Source organism: Emydura macquarii, unplaced genomic scaffold (genome assembly GCF_026122565.2).
Source record: "Emydura macquarii macquarii isolate MOO-44397 ecotype Brisbane River unplaced genomic scaffold, CSIRO-AGI_Emac_v2 contig_3671, whole genome shotgun sequence".
In the NCBI taxonomy this organism is placed as follows: Eukaryota; Metazoa; Chordata; order Testudines; family Chelidae; genus Emydura; species Emydura macquarii.
Window position 1 is genome coordinate 10477489 of NW_027133808.1, and position 25741 is coordinate 10503229.

A 25741-nucleotide genomic window follows, 5' to 3' on the forward strand; every position below is an offset into this window, starting at 1 on the left:
TATGAGAGAAACATAGCTCCTCAAATTATTCAAAACAATTAAAGACTTTTCATCAAAAAGCATGGAGGGAAAACAGTACACAGCCCTGGCAGAAAAAAAGAGAGATGGCAAAGATGGTCTGCCACCAGATCAGGAATGGACCAGATCAGTAATAACAAAATGACACAGGGTTATAAATCCTAGCCACACTATGAAGCCCTTTCCTAAGAAGATTGTACCTGCCTCTGACATACACCTCCAGAGTGTCTCCCTCTTTACTACTTCGCAACACCTGTGAGTCTCACCATTCCAATAAAGAATATTTGAAATGAAATGGATATTAACCTGTCTCATTCTTTCTCTCTCCCCAACTCTCCTTTTCACAGTCCTGTGAACTGTACAAACTCTCCAGGAAGGCTACTTATCTGTTGATTTTTGTTTGTTTCACCTTAATTTTTTGCATCTGGATTAGCTGATGGGCAGGGGTACACAGTGTTTCCTCATTGTGCTGCCCCATCAGCATCCATTCAGGATGAGGGCCCCTGTGGAAATGAAGCCTTTCTTGCCTCCAGTAATCAGGCTCATCCTGGTGTGTTGAAACAAAGTATCTTGCTGCAGTTTTTATGACTGACTGTGAATCCTGGGATTATAGCTCTGAGTCTGTAAATGCAGCATGGGATAGCTCAGAGGTTGGCAACCTCTCGAAAGTGGAGTGCCAAGTCTTCCCCCATTCTCTCCCCCCCCCCCGCCCCTCTCCCACATGACGTGGGCCCAGCACCCTGGCCAGGAGCTGCTCTTGGCCCCAAGCAGCACCGCGCGGCAGCTGCTCCCCCTCTTGGCCCCGCCCCTCTCCCCCATGACATGGGACCAGCTCCCTGGCCAGGAGCCATTCCCGGCACCACCGGCAGCGTGAGTGCTGCTCAAAATCATCTCGTGTGCCACATTTGGCATGCGTGCCATAAGTTGCCGACCCCTGGTGTAATTGAATACTGACAATAAAATGATACACAGCTTTGGCCTTCAGTGAGAATTATGGCTATGACCATATACGATGCAAAGACAAGAGAGGTGAGGTAATATCTTTTATTGGACCAACTTCTTTTGGTGAAAGAGACAAGCTTTCAAACTTAGACTTATCTCTTTTACCAACAGAAGTTGGTCCAATAAAAGGTATTATCTGACCCACCCTGGGACAAACCAACACTGCAAATAACTATGGTGCAAAGAGTTTATCATTGTCAAAAGAAAGTAGCCTCTGACCATTTTAAACAGTTAATTGTAGAGGTTTTAAGATGATGTTCTCTGGTCTACTGATATATTGAAGTGTAACATGGCCCATGTTTTCATATTTGAGGTTTAAAATACCTCTGAAAAAGCAGACTACTTACTTAGATGCCAAACTTCAGGCACCCAAGTTTAAAATGTCCCGCCTATAATAGATGTATTTAGATTTACCTGCGCATGTGCACACACACACACAAACAGAGCCTACGTGCTCTGGATGTAATGTAAAAATACCCATATAAAAATAATACTCCATTAATCAAATGCATAATATATGAAGTGCTATATTATGGCATCAATAATTCCATACTTAAGGGTGTGTTGAGATTTTCACTTAAGACAGGTAAAATATTAGCTAACTTTTCAAAAGGGAATATTTAAAAATAATCGCTTTCTGAAAAATTTCCAAGAAGTTAAGGGTTTTTTGGGTCCCTCTGGATAAGGAACTGCAGTTGCTACAGATGTCACAGTCATAGATATGTTTATCAGAACATATTTGATAGAAGCCATTTTTAAAAGTTGCACTTAAGCAACGAAGGCTTATTCATGATAACTGTCTACTTACTCACTCCTCAGAACTGAATTTAGATCAGAAAAAAAAAGAAATCTGACAGGATTACCCATTCTTCTAGCTACTTCTGTTCTCCTTCCTGGTTCACTCACTGTCCTGCTGTTTGAGCTTTTCAGCTATATCCCTTGACAGCCCCACACTTTAGATGCTTTCATGCACCAAAATATTGACTAATTTTCCATTTAATGAAATTTGCATTTTTGCCCAGCTCCAGTACACTTTAACTGGAAATCTCCTTAATTTTTATTACTTGCATTGAGTGAAAAGGCACTTCAGCAACCTTAATTCTCAGTTAATTTTGTGTGTGGGGGGGAGAAGGGTAGCGGAGTGGGAGGGGGGAATGTAGTATAAAGAGCACTGAGCCTTTTCTGTCTCTGGTGCAATGAGCACAGATGGTTTTAATCTTAATGCCTCTCACTTTGCCTTGTTAGGAAACTCATGTTACTTAAAGTATCTGTACAATAATTCCCAGAAAATATAGATAAACACACAACAGAAGGAGAACAGGGACTTCTCTTTGCTTATGTTTCATGACAGGTGTCAAAGAAGAATGTTTTATCTTTAAATTCATTTTCACAATCACTGGATTCCTTTCCTACAAATCAAACATACTCCAAAAGTAGGAAACTAGTTTGATTTCTTTTTTTTAACAACTAGACTCAGTGTGTAACCTCAGATAAATTGCTGTTTTGCAATAGTGCAGAAGAGCAATCTAATTCTATCCATTAAATTAGCTGCTCATATGTATAAGCCTCCCTATGCAAGTCCTACAGTGAAAGTAGGGTATACAAGGAGTGTAGTATCCAAAAGTGCCAGGGGCTAGCAGCTGAGCAGTCCCATGCATCAGAGAAATAATAATGAAAAAATGTTGTTGAATTTCTCAAGATACTTGGTGCATAACAACACACCCGTGCTTTTTCCTTGGAGTAATACGACAGGATCCAGGCTGCCTTGCCCCAGCAGAGATAATTACTATAATTCATTAGAGAGGCTTATTTGCATTTTTCATTATTGAAGCACAACTTTATAAACTGTACGGAAGGAACTTTATAAACTATACGGAAGAGTTCTGTTTTCCTGAGGCTGCATAAATAATCATTTTAATTCAAACAGTTGAACCAGACTGTCTTGGCCATTACATTTCTTCTTCTCTTACTGCCATTTTGTACAATTTAATTTCTACCCCTCTTATTACTTCCAGTTCTACATGCTCTTTCAGTTCCCGTCTCTAAATGCACACTAATTGGTGATGATGAGCGAGCACAGTTTCTGCAGGCTTCTTTTTAGCAGTCCAGTAATGTCTGTCATCTATCCAACTTCATTTATGTTTCAGCTGTGCAAAGGGGAGACTTTCATACAGACTTTCATGACTTTAAACTATGTCCTCTTTTAACATAACCCTACTTATTTTTCATTTCTTCTTGCTGCATTTGGTGATCAGAAGCATTTATATTTAAACAATAGTTTTCTCTTTTACAGATTTTTTTCTTATCTACTTTATTTTCAGTGCAACCCCTTGTGATGCTTGACAGTCAGATTCACAGCAATAGCCTGTGGAGGCAGAAGCAAACAGTTACAACTTTATTGCAAGACCAAGCAGAAGAAGGTGGGTTGAAAAAGAGAGGCCCTGGTAATACGCCATTAAACAGTAGCTTTACTATTGACTTCAGTGGGTGCTGGATCAGTGTCAGAGTGTGCAAGAGTGGGAGCTGTCATTCAAACACATATGTAGAAGAATTTTTAAAAAGTGTTTACTAAGGAAATTGGTTTCAATTTGGACAATCTCTTTTTACAACTTTGTCTCTGGATGAAAGTCCTCCATTCAGAGCAGATAGTTTGAAGACTCTTGCTTGGGATATGCAGGACTGAAAATGCACTCCTTCGTCAGCATTCATGCATCTAATCAGCAGGTGGGAAATCCAAATCTGTATTTGTTTGGTTGTTTTGGAGCGGTTTTTTTTTTGTAAAAGATGAGTTTTAAAGATTTGAAGGTTCAGTTTGGATAACCGTCCCCAAATCAGATGTTGGTCTGAACCTCTGGAGTCTGCAAAATAGGGCTGGCAATCTCATGAGATTTCCTCTTCTTCCTTGCTTTCCAAAAAATTCCATGATGATAGCCTCACACACAGGGTGGATTGGGTTGTGGTTTTTTTAAGGATCTCTGCTTCTGAGTAAAACGAGGAAATAGAGAAACAAAAATGAGATATAGATTCATATCCCACTCCTGACAATTGCCTGCTTTAGAAAGCAAGAGTGATCTTGTATTAAAGCTCTTGACTGGGACTAAGGTTTATATCCAGACACATCTGTAAAGTATTTGTGGCAGGGGGCTTGTCACAGGGTTCCACTCACTACCAAGTCATCTCTTTCTGGCTTCTCTGGAGATCATCTAGTGCTTGTTCTCTCTCTCTCTCTCAATCTCTGTGTGACTCAGGGTGCTCTCTTTGTATGACTTGGCTCTCTGGCCATGTCACTATAGTTCTCCCCTTCTGAGGTAACCAAATCCTATTGAACAACTGTCCCAGACAGTCTACCGTTCCACTCTGCAGTCTGTACCATTTCCTGAGTAGCTGATAGGGAAACCCAAGCCCACCCTTTATTCTGGATTCTAGTCCAGGAATGCTATGTCTAGCAACAATTGTCTGCTTTCTCCCAGACCTTGTTGCTCTTTCCCTGGATTCCTTCCTACACCTTCTGGCTCTCCACTCTCTGGGTTTAACAGCCCAAACTCCATTCTTCCAGGGAATAACTGCAGACTACTTAACTCCATAACCTCAAACACACCTCCCTTCTCCTACAGACTACTTTCCCCAAAGACACTTTCTGCTGCCAGCTTCCTGGCTTTATATTAGCTCCACCTGTTTCTTTTCAGCTAGGCTCCATCATCAATCAGTCTGTCAATCCCTTGCTGTACCCCAGGTGCAGCCTATCAGGTTAATTAACCTTATTTAACTTACTCTGCCTTGTGTGGTGTCTATTACCTTGTGTTTATACAGCAGTTAGTACAATGGGGTGCTGATCACAGTTGGGGCCCTAAATGTGCCTCATACTAATGAGAAATAGAAGTTAGATTAACATTTTTCAAACCTCAAGAATGTTTGTGTTTAATTAGAGTATTGGATGACCGTTTGTGTCAGTTTTTATTTTATCCTAACTGGTTTGCTTATCCTTCTTTTATTTCCACATATGTTTTGGTTTCCTGTCCTCTAACACAGTTGGATTTCTCTCAGGCTACCTCGTAGATAGCCTCCAGCTTTCTGGACCATGTGCTAGAATTCAGTATGTTTCTTATACTTCCTTCCAAGTCATGTTAACTGTCAGCTCCTCCTCCTTCACCAAGCTAAAGAGCTTTAAAAGACATAGCATACAAATGCTTAACTTTCAAAAGTGTGCAATTGAAACTGAATGACTGCTTAGTATCTTCACAAGTCAAGTTCCCAAATGAAGTCACACAGAAAAATGATAAAAGACCAGAACAACTGGGGTGAGCACTTCTCATAAAGTGATCACTGCTTCTCTGCCCTCTCAGGTCTCATCCTCAAAGGAAACCTGCACAACACATTCAAAAAATGAGCTGGGAGCTTAAATTAATAATTTTGCTAGCAACTCTAAATCATGAATTGAATATAGACACTGGATTTATAGATCATTATAACAATCTGTAATTGTGAGGTGACAGTCTGTACCACTATGTTCACCCCTTTTACAAGACTGTGATAAATTTTGTACAAAGTGAGTATCACTTGAAAAATCATAATTTGCTGATTATTATTGTCCTGGTAAAATATGTGCAACAACATTGTATGTAAAATTATAAGAGTCTACTGTATGACATTACTGAGACATGTTCCAGGTTTAAAAAAGCAACCACAAACCAATTCCTCAGAGAGAAAAGGCAAACTGATGCCTCAGCCAGGTGTCAATGAAATCAAATGGACTATCACCTGATTAAGCAGCCATTCTCTGGCAAGAAAGAGGAGGTGAGTGAGAAATCTACATCTTTACAAAAGAACAGACTTTCTGTCTCTCGAACCTCAGCTGGAGATGATTTTCAAAGGAGAAAGAGAACTATAAGAAAGCTCAACAGACTCCCCAAAATATTCCTCCCTTTCTCTCTATCCAAAGCAGTCACAACATCTCAAGAAAAGAGACAGGTTTAAACTAAGGGAAGGATCCTGTCCAAATGATATTCAGCCAGTAAGACTGCTGAAGCATGGGGTGACAGAGACTTTTGCTTTGAATTCATTTAGCTTGTTATATTAGATATAAGTTGTGTTTTACTTTTATTTTTTGTAACCAATTCTGACATTATTCCTCATTACTTATAATCAAAATCGATTTATGTAGTAAATGAACTTGTTTTATTGCTTTATCTAAGCCAGTGTGTTTGGACTGAAATGTTTGGGAAAGTCCATTTGGGATAACAGCATTAGTGCATATCATTTTCTATTAGTAAAATTGACTTTATATGAGCTTGTATTGTCTATAAGGAGAGTGCTGGGCAGTACAAGACACACAGATCTGAGGGCAAGTCTGGGACAGGGAGTTTGCAGTGCAATATAAGAGTGGCTCACCATAGCACTCAAACAGTATGGCTGGGAGTGATTTACTTGCTGGAAGCTATGTGTGAGCAGATCAGGAGCGGTTGCTCTCACAGCGAAGCAGTGTAAAAGGCACCCCAGGTTGGAGAATTGAGGGGATACAGCTGTTCAAAAGTCCAGATTTTTCTTTGGGTAATGTCACTGTAATCCACTAATCGTCTTTTGGCCTATGACTGCAGAGGTGTTATTGGGTCACTTCACCTTGAATGGTCTCTTGCATCATATGTTAATTCCTTAGGCTTAACAATCTGCTCCACCTGTTCCATCTAAGTGTTAGCTGTGACACTCTGAATAACTTTTTAAGACCTGAAGAAGAAGTTTGTGCAAGCTCAAAAGGATGTCCCTCTCACCAACAGAAATTGATCCAACCTCACCCACCTTGTCTCTCTAGTGTCCTAGGACCAACGTGGTTACAACAACACTGCAAAAAGCTCATCTATTCTAATTAGCTTATTGGAATTCTCTGTCCTTCAATGTAAGTGGATCATTTATGGAGCTGTTCAGCATTTTATCCTCTGATGAAGAGAGAAGTTAATTTTATTTGAACTATTTTATACAGTCCACACACTATGGGCTATATGCTGGTTAATTCTTTGCGAGTGTGGCAGGTGGAAGAAGAGTATCCAGGGGAACCTCTCCCCTTCCCTTGTGTATTGACACAGAGAAAGGCAGAATGCTGTTGCTAGCGCTCTTCTGAATGTTGGGAGTGGAGGGTCTGGATGGCGTGTCCACTAGTGCTTCCCTCTGCCAACTGGGGTGCGGTCAGCAAAACAGGGAGTGTATCCTGTCTCCTTATGAACCTGCGTGTAAGCATGTTGCTCATTCCTAAAGCAGCAGTAAGAGCAATTCTCCCTTGGACACCTTGAACCTCTGTGCCTGCATCTATCCTGTGCAGGCAGAACAGCTCAGACAACTACAAGCGAGTACTACCGCTCTGCTTCACACTGCAGGGCTCCACCAGTGGAAAAGCCAGAATTTGACCCTGTATCCATTTCTTGGTGTGACTTGCATTCCAGGAAATAAGTTTGTTGTCAGCATCAGATTCACTGCTCGAAAAACAGGTTGTGTCCTTTCTCCTTCACAAATTTTCACCCAACACTAAAGAGATGTTGTAAGAGAAAACAAGTGCAATGGGAATGACTGGCAATTTTATATGATGCTGTATGAAAGAAAGGAAGGACAATTTGATTTTCTCAGACTAGGTTGACCGTATATGATTGAATGGAGCAGAAAAATTGCTTTGACTAAGCAAACATGATATGGAAGTCAAATAAAGAGCAGAGTACACAATAGGGAATATCAGAATCTCATTTTAACAAACATATGTCTAAATCAGAAAGGCATTTAAATGGTGGTAATATAAAAATCTTTCCTCTCTCTGTCTTATCAACCAACCTTCCTTTCCAATTAATTTATTCCAATATACTAAGCCCTGATTTCTGTCTGATACACCCTTTCAGTATGCAGTGTTGTTGTAGCTGTGTTGATCTGAGGATATTAGTGAGACAAAATGGGTGAGGTAATATCTTTTATTGGTCCAACTTCGGTTGGTGAGAGAGACAAGCTTTTGAGCTACACAGAACTCTTCTTTAGGTTTGGGAAAGGTACTAAGAGTGTCACAGCTAAATATAAGACTGAACAGATAGTTTAGAATAGGCAGTTCACAAAGGGGGCAGTGTTTGTGTGAAGGTAAATCTTTTTATTTCCTGTATTTTACTTCCCCTCTAGGCACTAGTAAGACCCATAAAAGTCCATAAAGCACCAATTTCTGCCCATTACAACCAAATAAAAATGTATTAAACGTAATATGTTTGGCTTGGGAAATCAGTTTTTGTCTGCTGTAACTGACTTCCTGTTAGAACTATGTCTGTTATAAGCGGAATCCAGTGCAGCACATTTCTATTATGATCTACACAACACATCTGTTTGCCGTGGTCAGGTAAAACTGAAACAGCTGAAAATGGTTTAAGAGAACTAATCGCAAGAGCATAGTTTAACCACATTTTGTTTTTGCACGTGTAGCATATTTGTTTGCAGTAAGGTCAGAGGTCACCAAAGCTTTAATTTCACTGTTGGCAACCTCACTTGTACTTAGCTAACTTGTACTTGGTTTCACACAGGATGCATCAACACTGATAAAAATGGATGCTGTAATTCACCAGCATGTAATTTTCTGGTATGTTTCAACAAGAGTGTGACAGATATTGCAACTGCATTCAATAACTTTGGGGACCATATTGTATTACATTTATGAATGGTTTATGTAGAGGCCAGAGATTGTACGCAAGTCTGGGGGAGATGAGGGGAAGATTACCACAGCTCGTCCAGGAACCAAAAACAGCGGAGGGTGATTAAGGTGAATCACTGAGGTTGTTGGCACCTCCAGAGAGGTACCACCCCTGAGGAGACTTGCATCTCCTGGTTCAAACTGGTTTGATTCAGGAATAAGACCTTCTATCTGATTGGGGACCCTGACACTTGTGGTAGGGTTGGAAAGGTTTGGAATTGCTAGGGTCCCATAAGACTGGTGGATGACCACTGTAAACTTTTAGCATGTGTATAGCAATGGTTATTGGTTTTTGTATGTTTTCTCTGTAATAAGAATAAATATATTTTGCTGTGTTACCATGATTGGTAACAGCTGTATACTGTTGTAGCCCATGGAGAGAGGATAACTGCAGGTGCTGGACCACAATCAGACCTGCTGGGGAAATCACAATGGAGTGCAGAGGGACTACAAGCCTATAGCCCCATTCTGAGGGCAAGAGATACAGTTCTCAACCCAAGAGAAGTGATGGCAGGGAGCCTGAAACCTTAAGTGGGTGCCCTTAATGAGGCCTGGGAGGGGAGTGGGGTGTCAAAAGTGCAGTTAATCCTGAAACTGGGACAAGGTGGTAAATCACTGGTCCCATTTTTCACTATGAAGAAATGGCCTGGGTAATATCACTTTCAGTTTGTCATGTTCACAGTAACCATCCAGGAACCATTTTAGTGCAACAGTTTTCAGGGAGATCATATACCATGATAGTCACAACTATGTTTTACATTATTTACGAGCATGTAAAGTAGCATGGTTTAAAAACTGCATAATGAGGACACCAGCAATACTACCAGCTTTTAAACCATATTCATTTCCTTAACAAAGTGTAAAAGTGCTAAGGCCCACAGAGTGTTTTATGTAGCCACAAGCTTTCTATAGCATTAGTGTGAACATTAATAATTCACCTTTCCTCCCACATGCAAAGATTAATACACACATGAAATGAAACGTGACCCTTCCCTGTGCTGAAAGAGCAGTCTTGATGTTTTCCCTATTCAACTTTCCTTCAAAGGCTCTTGCTATATGTTGGGAGGAAAAAACCCTACACTTTACTTAGTAGGATCTGAAACAGAAGGGGCAAGGAACAGGAACTTTAATCTAGGTTTCTAGGACTACTGAATTAGACTGATGGTTCCTTCATTCTGAAGGAATGACTTGATTTTGTTGGAGACAAACTATCATTTTAAGCACTTGCATACTATGGTGACAAGTGCCATTAAAATTGCCTATACATAAAGAAATATTAAGGGCCAATTTTGCTCTTAGTTATACCAGGTAAATGCAGAGTAACTCCAAAGACTGAAATGGAGTTACTCTAGTTTCATATGGAGCAGCTGGAAGCAAAATATAACCCTCTATGAATTTCTGTAATATTCACAACCAGGCTCATCAACCATATCATACCTAAATGGAAAGAAATTGAAGCCTGACTCCTGTTCTATTATCACATTCTGCTGTGTGTGGAGAAGTCTACTAACCAAGAGTGAACATGTCTGGCAACTTGCAAGGTTTCATATTTCCTGTTTTCTTTGTGTTTATATTTTGTTGTTTATATCCCCAAGGTATTTCTGAAAATGAGATGATGCCTCTCAGTGGGTCTTCACACCCAGCTGATAAAGGAAATTCAACCATTCCTATCAAGTTTATAGTTAGAAGAGGTTCCAACAAGAGCTGCTTTCACTGAAGGAGTTTGTCAGCACATAATTGTTCAGCCACACTGGAAGCAAACCCAGCCTTACTCATTTATCTTAGAGAACTAATTAAGGTTGAGAACTTGCTTTGTTATTATTGTTAAAGGATAGTTTTATAGTGTTCATGCTAAGCAGGATCTGAGCAGTGGGCAGACCTATTTCACTGACAGACAGGGGCAAAGGGTGTAATAAAGCAGTTTCTTAGTAACTGTCTCACATGCTTTAGAAATGCAATGCATCAAATTTAGCATCATGCAGAACCCTTCAGTGGGGCTATGGAATAATATTACAATATTTAAAAAAATAAAGAACTCTGGCAGGTCTCCTGGGAGAATGTTGTCAACTGCTATCATTCATCCACCTGAAGCTAGTATTAACTATGAGGGAAAAAATGATAGCAGACTTAAGCCTATTATGATACTGCTGTGACAGGAAAACTTAAAAAAATCCGACACTAAAGAAGCATCTATTTTAGGAGAAACAAACAAAACTTAAATTTAACACCAAATGACCACATCACATATTTCCAAATATTTTTTTTCATTATATACACCTTGCACAGACAGCTAATAACAAAACAGACTCTAGGGTGGTAAATGGAATCTGTATATGGAGGAGAAATAAATCTTAGCTTCGATTATATCCACAAAGTGCACATGTGCTGCTTAACATCATGCATACAGAAACAGCACCTTCAACAGCGTAGCACTTTAGTGGGAAGAGGAAATTGGCATGTGGAGGTCATCTGGCTACTATCACAAGTATTTGAGCCCAGTATCTGCTGGCTTAGAATTGTGATTAGTACCTCCTGAGTTATCAAGTCTTTTATACGCGCGGTGCTCCTATCCATCTCCACGAGCAATATATGTAAAAGGTTCTAGAAAAATTATATCTGTCCTGCAGTGTTTGAGATACTAGATTTTATTTTTAAACCCTTTAAGATTTATTTCTACTGGATTATCTTCTAGAGTCTCTTGAGAAATAAAATGTTCAGAGTACACATCCTATCTCAGGCATACTATGCTGTAACTCCGCATATATTTAACATTCCCAGACTTTGGAGTAAGTGGAGTCAAACAAAACTGAAACTCTGGTCTATATGCTTCAAAAGTGCACCAAAGGATTTTCTAGGAGGCTCCAATCAGCATGTTCAAAGTAAATTGCCCTTTTAATTTTAGTTCTTTTTGGCTAAAAAGCAAAGCAGATTAGTTACTTGAATTATATTTTCCGCTTCATGTAGTTCTGGAAAAGTTGGGAAGGAAGTGGTTCACAAAGAGATTTCTTTCTTTTTTCCATGGTGTTTAGTCTGCTCTTGGTTCTTTAGTATGATAAAAATAATTAATTTAAGTAGCAGAGCCTGAAAATAGTAAACCTGAATGTACTATGTACACTTAAGATGCATCCAGCCCTACTCCCAAAATAAAGATTTTTGCTCACTGAAATGGTTTTTGTTTGCTGTGTGAATGAAAGCAGGCAGCAGACTAAAGGAAGGTTTTCCTACAAAGCAAGAGACAATGCACTATATGCTAATAGCAAATAGAATAGGATAATGGACCTCTTTTAAAGTCTGGGCACATGCTCATGCACTTACCTATGTAGCTACAATACTGTACCTGAATGTAAATCACACCCATAACGTTGTGGTCAATTTCTCAGATGCCCATCCCCACAGAATGGTTGTGTTATTATATACAGCATATTTAATGATATCAACTCTCTTGTGGAAAAGGAGTAAAGTCCCCATCCCTCCCCTGCATATTAAAGCTGTTTACTCAGAAGGAATCCAATATGTGGAGTTTATTTCTTACATCAGGGGTGTCAAACTCATTTGCTATGGCGGGCCAGATTTGAATTAAATGTACTTCAAGTGGGCCATACATACCATAAATCAAAATACTAGGCACTTTTGGAGCACTGTTTCTCATGCACACAGCGCTCCATGTGCTGCTGCCAGAGTACACAGATCTCATGGCAGCATGCGCTGCTGCAACACCTCACTGCGTTGTACCCTCTGGCGGCAGCGTACGCTGCCACAGATCAGTGTTGTACCCTCTGAGATCTCATGGCACCCTCTGCGCTGCTGCCAAGATGTCGCAGTGTTGTACCCTCTGAGATCTCATGGCGTTGTACCCTCTAGCGGCTGCGCACGCTGCCACGAGATGTCGCAGTGTTGTACCCTCTGAGATCTCACTGCGTTGTACCCTCTGGCAGCAGCGTACGCTGCCACGAGATGTCGCAGTGTTGTACCCTCTGAGATCTCACTGCGTTGTACCCTCTGGCGGCTGCGCACGCTGCCACGAGATGTCGCAGTGTTGTACCCTCTGAGATCTCACTGCGTTGTACCCTCTGGCGGCTGCGCACGCTGCCACGAGATGTCGCAGTGTTGTACCCTCTGAGATCTCACTGCGTTGTACCCTCTGGCAGCAGCGTACGCTGCCACGAGATGTCGCAGTGTTGTACCCTCTGAGATCTCATGGCGTTGTACCCTCTAGCGGCTGCGCACGCTGCCACCAGAGAGTACAACGCCACGAGATGTTGCGGCGAGACCAAAAAGGTTGGCGGGCCGTATGCGGCCCGCGGGCTGGATGTTTGACACCTGTCTTACATCATACAGCCATGGCCACGTTGCAGCTTGAAGGTTCTTAAGAGAAGTCTTGAAAAGGAGGAATCTGGCATTGTTCCCTTAAGTAAATAAAACTCAGTCTCAGCTGTTCTAGCTTGAATCTGACAGCTGAGGGCCCTCAGGTGAGAACAACCTGTGTTTTTATCCAAGAGTCTCAAAGCAGTTCACAAATATTGATCACCTCTGTGAAGTAGGTAAATATTATTAAACCTATTGTACAGATGGGCAAATGAATGTACTCAGAGGCCAAGTGGCTTGTTCAAGGGCACACAGGAAGACTATGGCCTATCTAGGACTAGAACTACAGGAGTCCTGACTCCTTGTCCTCCTAGCTCTCACTGACAGACAACACTACTTCACTGAGATCAGAAACCACCTTTGGAATGGATGAAGGGTGTGGAAAAGAACTATAAACTCTAAGCACTACTCAGAATTCAATGAGCCTATTTAAAATTATGAAAGACACTGTTTGTATTTAGTTTACAGACAGAGATGAATGGTAGAAATGAAACTAGAAGCAGTAATTTGTCCAGCAATATTGTACACAGACAAATGGTTATGAAAGTGAAGAATAAGAATACCAAAGCTTACACCATGTTGCATTGTCCTCCAGATAGTCCTCTGGGAAGCAAGAGGAAAACAGATTCAGGGAACAGGAAAAAACAAAAACAAAAAACAACAACATAACAGGTTATACCAAACAGCTAACCACAGAGAAGATAAAGTGTCTCTATAAGCAGTCTCTTGTAAACGGGATTTCTTAGATAATACACTTCAGAAGAAACCAAGTAAGTGGACACAGCAGTGAAAGCTGAGTATACATGTTGAGTCTGACATCAGAAGTGAATTTGATCAGTTTTAAGCTAAATACATGCTAACTTTGCTTTTTGATATTTCATTTTCACATTTGCAGGTCTTACTTTATTATCTTATTATCTTTATTATCTTAATGCCATTAAGATGCAGCTATTATGGATTTGATAACATATAATGCTCTTCCCAAAAATGTCCATATTCTGCCATTAAATAATAAATCTCTGTGCTTTAGTGAAACTATTGGATGCATCAAACAGGTTAAGCTAATGATAATAGGCCAAATTTGCAGAGTTGCATATTTATGCCACGTAACGGGAGCTGCTGGGTGCTACATACTTTGGCAAATCTGGTCACTTCATTTAGGTTTTTAAAGGGGAACTAAACTGCCTTGAAAATCTGGCCCCAAATTATGGGTGCTCAAATCTGTCTTAAAATATAGTACATTATAGTACATGTCTGAGATGCATCTGAAATAATTTGAATAACTTGTTTTCTTCTAAGAATATGCTGTCAAAGACTGACCCCTCTGATGAGACCAGTTTTGTTTGTCACTTCACTTTTTAGAGTCTATGTAGCTTCATCTTTGATCTTTGTTATGATGGTTTAAAGTTCAATGATTTGACAGTATTTCAAGAATGAAATCTTAGAGACAGATGTCTTTCAAAAGCATTAATTGAGTGCTGAATAGTTAAGTGAAACAAGAAAAAGAGAAAGACAGAGGTATTATTAGATTTTTGTAATTTTTGGCATTGCTTGCAAAAAAATTCAAAGGAGGCCAGATTTATGGTACACTATCAAAATAGTGAATTACTTTATTGTTGTATATTTATATTAATTGAGTAATCAAAAGTGAGTGGCACAGAGACTGGAAAACATCAGATCCTACCCATTATGATAATTGTGTTAAGAATATCAGTCTTTCTGAATTACTATTAAAACATAAAATAAAATCATTTAAACCTTCCTGGGAAATCCTACTACTTGGTTTGAGAGACTGATAATGAACTTTTCAAAGCATTGATAAAGGATCATAGTTCTGAAACAAAACCTTATGCCCCAATCCACTGAGAATCCTGTTCCAACTCCATCTGAAGTCAGTGGCCATGTCTCACTTCAGTGGATGCCGGACTGGGCACAAAAGGAGATAACACTAACGGTACTGTTATTTAGATATGTATTTGATACAGATATTAATAGCTACAAGGACAATAATAGTTTCCAATTTAAATGTCACCAGGAAGAAGACAGGGTGGATATTTAGCAGTAACATTTTAAGTGAGAAATAATAAACTTGCTCTCTTCTAAAAAACCCAGGGAAATCAAATCTGGTCAAGTTAAATGGGACCAAATTCCCCACTGAAAGTCAATGAGGTTACCCAGGGTATAAAGCCTTGTCTATACTGAAAGTTTGCCTTAGGCCTTGTCTACACTAGTGCTTATGCCGGCAAAATTTTATCACTCAGGGATGTGAGAAAAACACACTGCTGAGTGACTAAGTTTTGCCAGCACAAACGCTTGTGTGTACAGCACTATGTCAATTGGAGAGCATCTCCACCGACATAGTTACTGCCGCTCATTTAGGTGGTTTTAGTATGTCAGTGGGAGAGCTCTCTCCTGTCGACATAAAGTGGCTACACAAGCACTCTTACAGTGGCACAGCTGTACCGACACTGTCAGCACTGGAGTTGGGAGGTGTAATTTCCAACTCTAGCAGACATACCCACACTAGCTCTGATTGAGTTAGCCTACTAACAATGGAGTGTTGCTGTAGCATAAAGATAGGCTACTTGCTCTGAGTACAAGTCTGTCCGAGACCTTAGCTTCATAGTTACAGTGGCTAGTCCCTCGTGCTGCTCCATTTTTTGCACATTAGCTTGATCAGAGCTAGTGTGGGTATATCTACTTGAGCTGGGAATTATACCTTCCAGCTCCCATGCAGACATAACTTTAAGGGTGAAATCTTGCCCCACTGAAGACAGTTAGAGTTTGCCCATTGACTCTAACTGGGGCCAGGATTTCATCCTAAGGTTAAATCTTAGTTTGAAGTCTTACATTGTAATATGCTTCCTTTATGTTGGTAAACCAATAAACTGAATCTATCATGGAAACAAACATAGCTTTTACCTTCTTGTTTTAGTGGCAGACAAGCTACACTGTTAACAGAATTGCTGGATGCCAAAACTTGAAGTTAATACAACTACTGTATAAGACAACCCCGTGTCCTGACTTGAAATATCATGTGTATTTTTTTAAGTTAAAAATTAAAAGGTAAGATACATTATACATATAGACTATAGGAAAGACGTGGCAGCCTTGAGTGCTAATTTAATTATAAGAGGAACCAGTTAAAATGATCTTATAAAACAGAGACCTGGATCTTTATTTCAGTTAGAAGCATATAAAAGTTTCTCCTTAAATATTAAAACTGACCTGTGTATCAGGAACTAGCTCAAACCAATTTAAGCTTATGATTCTAAATTTATGATGTTAACTAAAAAGTATGGAACCAGTCATTGTGGGCATACTTTCTAATATTTAGAAAGATGTACAATAAGGTGTGTTTACATAATGCAAACAGTTTTGGTTTAGGTGCTTTATGTGCTTAATGCTTTTATCTGTTAAAACCATATAACTGCTGAAGTAATATTAACAACCTTAATAATTACTCACCTTTGAATCCAATGTATAGGGGTACGAATAGCAGGATTATTGTTGTCTGAGATATGAATCCGCTGACTTGTAGTAACTAAAATAACCTTATATTAAGATGATTGTTTTTTAAAAATTACTGACTAAATAAGGCAAGATTAGTGATCACTTAAGTGCTAGCTGATCAAAAGCCTACTTTTAAGAGTGTGGCATAAAAAACAACCCATGTTAACTTTACAACCAGCCATATTAACTGAAGTTCTGGACCATATGAATAAGAAATACATATGATAAGTGCAAATATTGAAGAATTGGCTGCTGAATCCTTAATTTAATATTTAAATAGAGATCTGATGTAGACAATTTTCTTTTCAAAGGAAATACATATTGATAAGTATTTTCCTTGAATCATCTATTTAATTCATCACCAGCAGGAAAGAGTTATCAGCTTCTAGTCTTTCCAATATATCAAGTCATATGAGTCATACTGGTCTCCAAAAATATGTATTTCCTTACTGTTTTCAATGTAAGAAGTCATGTGTTTATTATAAAGTTGCACAACGTATATGATAATTACATAAAGTAATTAGGAAAATATTAAAGATCATCTGTGAAGGAATATTCTCAAAGCAAAAATCCCCTCTATCTTGGCTAGCCCAATGAGAGAAGATAGCAAATGTTATTACTTACCAGTCTATCCAAACTTGTGCCAGCAGCTGTCGTTGGTCTCTCCTCAGGATTGTACGGCCTAAAGCGGGTACTAAAGTTCTCGGGAACAGAGCGGGAAGATCTTAAAGCAGGTGCTGGTTTAGGCTGGCCACATCCTTGAAAAACCTGAAAGAAGCATTTTAGGTCACATCAAACCTTCCCTGAAAAAGGAAGACTGATATTTTACAAATCCCATTCACAGGTTTGAAACTTAAGTTAGCATTGATATCCTGGTAATAATGAACTAACTACCAGCCTTGAATCAAAACTCTGACTGATACCATTTCTAGGATCTATTCAAGGGATTTGTAGTAATGTGCAGGGCCTTTTTCTTCTAGGTCACATTTTGAGTCTAGCCACGACTGGTAGTCATTGAAATGGCCTAACATCTGAATGACATTTGGATTGTTATCCCTCTGGCAAGAGAAACAAGAAAAAAAAAGTCTTTCGTGGTTGGATTCAGCTGCAGTTGGTTTCAAATTAAGCTAAGACATGTCAGGTATCTAAACACAACCCCCCTCCCCCCATCACAACTGGCACTAATTGTTGATCTTGTTGGCAGTCTCAGAAGAGAGGTCAAGGGCTGAATGGCCTTATAACTTAATTAGCCTCTCATCTCCTTAAAAAGGGGTCTGTACAAATCAGAGCTGAGGCACACTGACTGGGCAATCATAAGGAGTACATTTTACCATTGTTCTTGTTCACTGGATAAAAATAAGTGCCAGGGATGTCAGTCTGGCAGTTTTCATAAGCATTAGCTTGAGTTAATTATAAAGTCTGAATAAAAAGAAAAATATTTGAAAAAAAAATCAGTAGAATATAAGCAGTGCTGTTTTAACTGCACATATTGAAGGAAAGCACCAGGAATGCTACTGAATATCTATTGTATATCTATAAGTGAAGAACGCTGGATTTTAACTTCACCAGCCTTCACATAGACATTGATTTTTTTTAAAAAAGGGGCGTGAAGGTTTCACAGTACGATTTTCTGCTGCTGCTGCTTTGAAGGCCAAAATTATCTACACAAGAGAAGAAAATGGTCATTCTTAATTTATTAGGCCTCCATTCAGCAAGGTGCTTAAGCATATGCTTCACTTTTAGCACATGACCAATTCTGTCCTTATTCAGGGAAGTGGTTAAGCAAGATGCTTTGCTAAACCAGGATGCAATTATCTGTACACTTAAAGTTAAACGTGTGCTTAAGTATTTTGTTAAATTGAGGCCTTATGTTTTACCCCCATAGCACTCTCAGTATACATAGTGCTATATGATAAAGTTAAAATAATTCAGGATGTTTCTGGCATAGGTAGTCATATAAAGACATCTTTGACAGGCATGACCCCAGATGTTCATCATGCCCAACTGAGCTGATCAAAAATCTTCCGGCAACATTTTTTTCATTGGAAAATATGACTGCACTGAAACTGGTATTTCCATGGGAATGTCAATTTCAACAACATTTTATGATTTTCCCATGACTTTTTAAAAAAAGTTTCATTTTCAATTGACATTTTAACTTTACATTTCATTCTAATGTCATTTACAAGCGAATTGACATTTCAAACAATTTTGTTTTGTTTCAGATTGACATATAGGAACAAAGCGTTTCAGTGTGACTTGGCATTGTGTTTTGCTATTTTGTGTCAAAATGTTGAAAATTTTTGTTTTGATTTTTCTGAATCAATTTTTTAAAAACTTTTTGTTCTGTGAAAGTATTTGATACTTCAACTTTATGTCTCAATTAAGGATGACAACAAATGTTGAAATATCAGAATTTCCTGTGGATGGAAATTCTGGTTTTCAACCAGATTGTAATATCAAATACAAACAATTTGCCCAAATTAGCATAGCATTCCTGTGAACTACTAGAGCAATGCCAGATTTCACATGCAATGGCTGCATTTCAGCAGTAGGTGAAAAGATGCCTCTGCTCATGTAGCAGAGGGTGGCAAGCTATAAAGTGGCTCAGTGGCGCCCAAGTCCCATCTTGGACTCTTCTATGATTTCTTATATGAAGTAGGTGCAGATATCCTGAATCATAGCTTTTTATTTCAAGATTGATTACAATTATTTCTTGGTTAAGTTTCCTGGCACAGTAAACTTAATGTTAACTTAATGTTCCATCTGGTTCAAAATTCACTGAAAAAAATTGACCTATACTAAATTATGTCCAGTCATCAGTGCTGTTTTGACTTTTCTTATTTTCTCAATGTCCAGCTGATGAATTGGTTTTCAAGTTTGTAATTTCTACTTGCTCAGTCTGGTTTCAAGGTATCTGTACAATTTTTTGTATAGTTTAACCTCCTCAATTATGATGATAATGGCCAACAGATTCTTTCAATCAGCTAGGAGAGATGTTTCTCACATGAAGAATTTTAAATGTCTCAGCAGGAAAGATCTTTGCATTTTCCTTTATCAGGTAGTCTGTGCCTAGATTAATCTCCATGTTTCACATATAACTATGGTTTGTGCCTCTATGGGTGAAACTGAACATTTTGGGGGCCAAATGTATAGCCCTGGCCTTCAGTTTGTGACAGCAAACTCCACCTGCAAAAATATGTCTATAATTTTTATGATTGCAAAAATACTGAGAGTGCAAATCTTAATCTATTAGTTAGATACCTATGATACCTACCTCAATCAGGCAGTTAGATGTCTAATTACAAACATTAGCACCAATAATTCACAGTGGGCTCAAAATATGGCACTGAACTTCAAGGGAAAAGAAAGTCAAGGCACAGAGAATTTGTCTTTAAAAGTCTACAGAGTACTTGAAATCAGTTCATTGGCACTCCTTATTATCATTACTCCTATGGTATTTTTACCAGAATTAGAAAAGACAAAGATATTTTACTCTGGATTTAAGGATTTGCAGTCTGAAAAAACAACAACAGGCAACATTTTCTTTGACGAAAATACGAAGTTAACTCAGGATAGGAGGGTGGTGAGCCCATTTCCCTTCAAGTAATCTACTATGGTACTTTTTTCTTTATATTTCATTTTTTTCGATAACATGTTGGAGAATTTGCACAAATTTTGATGCGTTTTGTTTAAATATAAGTTATTTTTTGCATTGTGTATGTTTTTGTCATCAAATTTGCATGCAACTGGACAATAACAGAACATCTTCAACGCTTAGCCGAACGGTTGGCCGTAGAGATCATTCACCATTTGGTCCATTCCTGTGCAGCCACAAGAGCTTGACGAGCCAAGAATCCAACATGTAATAGGGAGTCTGCCTCCTCAGTTGGAGGAGTCTTTTTCCCGGATGTTACAAGCCACCCAGGGAACATCATTCACTAGAATGTCTTGTGGCATTCTTGCAACATGTCTGAAGAGTGTAAGATGCCATCTGTGGACAATGGCCCCAGTAGTCTGTAGACCGGAGCGACCATAAATATCTGCATTACAAATTAAGTCCTTCCTCTTTATGCCTAAAAAACGATGTTGGCATTTTGTGTGGAAAGCCTCCAGCTTTGCCCAGTCAGAGCAGCATAGTGTCCATGTTTCGCAACCGTACAATGGTACGGAGAATATGCAGCTCAAATAGATCCTGAACCTGATTGTCGTGCTGAGATAATATTGATTCCATATTCATTGTAAATGACCCATAGCAGCTGCTGCAATGCCAATCCAGTGGAAAACATCTGTGTGAGAGCTGGAGGAACTGGTGAGTATAGAACCCAAATAGCAAAAGCTGGAGACTGCTTTGACAGTTTCATTATTCAAAGAGATTGGAGTTGCAGATGGACCTGATCCTAGATTTTGCAACTTTGTCTTTGACTACAAAACATGGAGGCCAACTTTAACTGACTCCTCCTCCATTTGCTGGAGTGCCTTGTGAAACCCGTTGGAGCTCTGTAGTAGAAGAACGATGTCATCATCATAGTCAAGGTCTGAGACCAAGAGATCACCAGTCTTAATGCCCATGGCCCTGACAGAATACTGTATTACCCGACAAAAAAGTGTAGGGGAAAGACACAACCCTGCCTGACACCAAATACTGATTTAAAAGGTGCCAATATCTGATTCTCCAGACGCACATGGGCAGTGGTTCCATTATGCAATCAAGTCCAGCAGAGTGGCTGGGACACCTATGCCTTTTAAGGCCTTCCACAGTGCAACTTGGTCAACTGAATCAATGTGCCTCAATATTGACATACACTATGTGCAGGGGCTTCTTGAACTCATGGTGTATCTCCAACAATAAGTGGAGGGTCAAAATGGTGTCTAATATGGACCTGTTACTCGTTAAACTTGATTCTGGGAGGCAACACTTCCAGTGTAGCAGGGGTTCCAAACGCGCCAGCAGAATAAGCGCAAACACCTTCCCTGGCATGGACAACAAAGTGATCATCCTGTATCTCTTACATTCACTGTGTGGTCCCTTGCCCTTATAAAGTGAGATTACCATACTGTCCTTCCGGGCTACTGGCAAGGAAGCGGACAATAGCAGAATTGTATGGTACTTTATAGATTTGTAGAAGAGAAATCATCTGTTCCTTTGAAAGTCATCTCACAATAATACAATGAAGATGCAATCTGCAGTTTGTAAACTACACAAAAGGGACATTTTCTAACTTATATGCAGTTGCTAAGGGACAGGACAGGAAATGAAAATGGTACTGAATGGTACCAGGAATGGTACTGAATATCCATTTTATATTTGTAGGTGTAGGAAATTGGATGGGAACTTCAATACTCCATCTAACACTCAAAAAGAAAGGAAGGATAAATGATGAACCTAAAAACTGAGACCTGTGGAGGTTTCATAATATGTTTTTGTTACTGCTGCTTTGGAATTGACGGTCACCACTATTCACACAGGAGCATACATTTTTATTTATTTATATAGTACTGTATAATAGGTGAACTGTGCCAAAAATATGATCCTTGTCCCAAAGAAATTCCAATATAAAATCACAGAAGGCACAATACAAACAGTGCTTTGCTGCACAAACATAAATTGGTGAGAGTATATTCTAATGGGAATACCTCATGAAACAGGCAGGTTTTTAGAATATATTTGATGCAGGAGAGGGATGGCGTTTGGTTCAAAATAACTGTCAGGGTGTTTCATGTATATAGGATGGAGTTATAAAGATGTCTTTGAGAGATTGCCCCAGGTGTTCACCATGCCAAACCAAAGGGTCAAATAATCTCAGTTGGTAAACTGGGATAGCTCTGTTGAGCTGCACCAGTTTACACTAGTAGATATATTGGCCTGTTAAACAACAGTCAGATTTCTCAGTAGCAGTGACTGCATTTCAGAGGTGGGTGAAGTGAAGCCTCTCTGTGTGTGTGTGTGTGTGTGTGTGTATGCAGGACATCATATGTATATTAAAATATAATTTTCACAAAAGAAAATGCTACTTTCAGAGGCTAGTGATATGCTGACTGAAGGGCCATAACCAATCCACCTAGAATGAGGGGACAGTCCAGAATAGTCTGGAAAAAATGAAATACTGGAAAAGCAGCATGCTGCCCAAGGAGTGTGTTAGATCTATAGTTTCAATATCCATTTAGTTTAGCCAAAATTTTCCAGCGGAAATAGGTATTTGATAAGTTTTGCTCCTAGAGTTTGAGAATAACTCACAAATGTAAATTTCTTCCTAGATTAGCTTTGAAATTCTCTTTTATGCAGCCAAGTTATATCGAGCTAGATATATTGCCTTTTCACCTAAATTATATCTACGGAAGTGGTAGATATAAAGGGGAAAATGTATACTACAGACAACTGATTCAAAGACTACTAATACATGGCATTTGTGAATATCAGTGGGTCAGAAGGCAGCATACATAGGTATAGTATGTATATACACTTCTTATTTTTAAAAGCAAGAGATGCCCATTATAAACCAGTTGTGAATGTTGTCGTATTCTTGAGGGGAAAAGTTGTAAATGACATGCGATGCATTTCAGTCCCTTGGTTGACTATGACTGATTTTGAAAAATGATTTTCCTCTTCTCTGAAGTCATTGACATTAGTGGCAAAAGTATAGCATTAAAGTTCAGGGTATGTTGGAACTAAAGAATTTCCAAGAGGAGATCATACCACTGAACCAAACCGATCCAAGAGCCTAAGCTCTTTTTATTATGATGCCTGTATAGTAAACACTTCATGGGTTACTTACAGTAGGTCTGATTTACTGGAGAGCCATGATCTAAAGGCATGGATTAAGTCTGGAAAGGTGAGGGAGCCATATTTCAGGAAGCTATTGATATGTAATCAATAAAACTCCTTCAAGCAAAAGATTTCCCTATCAGCTGTAAAAGAACAGTAAGGTTAATTTTCTGCTATAAATGGCTTCCACAGCTCAGGATTTTAGGAAAGGTGGGCCCAGACTTCCCCACAAGAAATGAAAGATCTACAGTGCAAATGGAATATTTCCATGATTTACCAACCATTATAGCAATTCAAATATTTTCCAGTGAAAGGATAAAGACTCTGTAGTATTGCAAGTGAGAAGTGAGTTGAGTTCATGCCAAGGCGTGGTAATGTCATTGATCTAGGCAGGAAGGGCCTTTCCTGGCCAATAGAAAAAAATTACCTGCTGTGCTGAGCAAGCAAGCAAAAGCTAAAATTAAATACATTGAAACACAAAAATTGGGGGAGTTTTCAATGAAAACTGTTTTTTTTAAGGAAACGTTTTGCTTCTTTCTTGGTTTAAGGGCTGCGTTTGCTACAAAGCCAGGCTGTAAATCTCACAGCATATGAGAGAGTGTGGTTTGATTCTCAGTGTGTCTGGTGAGCTGTAAGATGACCACTGCAGGAACAAGGACCCGTTGTGCAAGGTGCAGACCACCGTTAAACTCTTAACTACTTCACTGAGAGTTGAAATGTTTAGCACCTTGCTGGACTGTGGTCATAAATAGCAGGTTTGGGGGATTTTTAAAACAAACAATCTCAAAACTTCTCCCTCCCCCAACTTCCCAGTTATAGTAGTTTCTTTCTGGGAAATGAAAAAGCACTGAATCAGATAGCAGTCTTCACAGTGCTTAGCTGACATGAATACCCCAGTGTGTTAGGTCAATGGGAAATGGCAAGTCTTTTGATGCAGAGAAGATGGCAAGACTATTGACGTCAGATACTGTACCAAGGAATCCAGCTAAAGAGAAATAAAGGAAAAGACTTCTCTTGTTCACTAACAGTTCAATAGTATCTATTACTGAATTAAAAGGATCTTGATAATAATGGGTTCAGAGGAGCTGCTGGTGTATGCAAACATACATGCACTGAAGATGGAAAGGAAGAAATCTGTATAGTTGACTTTGTTTATTGCCATGTCAGATTGTAAACAAAACTCCATCAAACTGAGGTCCGGTAATCAGCCGTAGAACATAATCATATTTTTCCTGAGTGGTCATTAAAAGAAGTTAAATGGGACGTTTCATTTATTCACCTCTAGCATATCATGCATCAGTCTGACCTATACAGATCAAAGCAAGTTTAGATGTTAATATGGAAAGTCACAGACCAGGCACATGTAGAAGTTACAGACCTAACTCCACAGATTGCCTCTTACAGATCAGCCACAGAAAGTTCTCAACAAATATGAAGTATTATTCAACATTCTTTGTCTGTCTTAAACCTTTTAGTAGCCAATAACATGTAGCTAATTGAATGGTACTTTTTGCAACGCCATTCTTGCTTGAAAAAAATCTATAGCGATTTTAACAAGGTGAAGTATTTAGAGTGGGCCAGGTGCACTCACAGACAAGAGACTATACATTTCCAGTAACAAGGTCAATCCTTCACAGACAGAGCATAGCAGACAGAGCTTGCTATTTTTTCCCTGGTTGCAACATTCAGGATAAGAAGTGACTTGCACAGTACCTTTGCTGACACCTGCATACTGTTCTCTTGCATGTTCATGATGGCTTCAGAAATCTTGACATCGATAGGATCCATGACTGATTCAATGTTGAACGGTCCCTCTAATCTCTCTGCTACCAAGAGCATAGCATCTGTTAAAACACAAAGAAACCATTCCCTTAAAGAAAGGGTACCTACAAAGCATAAAAAACAAATGTTATTCAGCTCAGCTTGCCCTGCCAGAGATGGGAATACCTAAATGCTCCTGGCTTGGTTCAGTATTGCATGTCAGAGGGACATAGGAGACTTTAACATAATGAAAACTTTCTCTACAGATATAAACCCCTGGTTATCATAACTGCCTGACAACCACCATTCACCACCACCAAAGGAATAGAGATTGTAAAAGTTATATTAATAATAGCTGCCATAGCATTATCAAGCTGAGGAGAAAACTTTTTCATATACAGACTTGTATTTCAACATCTGAAACAGTTTTTTTTTTCTAGACTATGCTTATGTAATCATATCAATCAGAAAAAGCAGGTTAATAGAAATGAATTCTGGGGGTATATTTCTGCAGCTTGCACAAGATGATGAAAACTTTGATATGATATATCAGGATCTTATAATTAAAACAGCTGTTCTTTCTGACCCTGATAATTCCCAACCCTCTTTTGTTG

At 39.1% G+C, this 25741-nt stretch overlaps 1 protein-coding gene across 6 annotated transcripts in view; it reads right to left on the bottom strand.

Moving 5' to 3' along the window:
• Positions 1–25741, bottom strand: part of GPC6 (glypican 6) — a 1015317-nt gene that overhangs the window by 56919 nt on the left and 932657 nt on the right. For all 6 annotated transcript variants that reach the window (XM_067536909.1, XM_067536913.1, XM_067536910.1 and 3 more), the window contains 2 exons: positions 25080–25210; positions 17225–17368 (listed from right to left, as the gene is read on the bottom strand). In XM_067536909.1, the coding sequence (XP_067393010.1) occupies positions 17225–17368; positions 25080–25210 (275 nt within the window). The remainder of the gene's footprint in view (positions 1–17224; positions 17369–25079; positions 25211–25741) is intronic.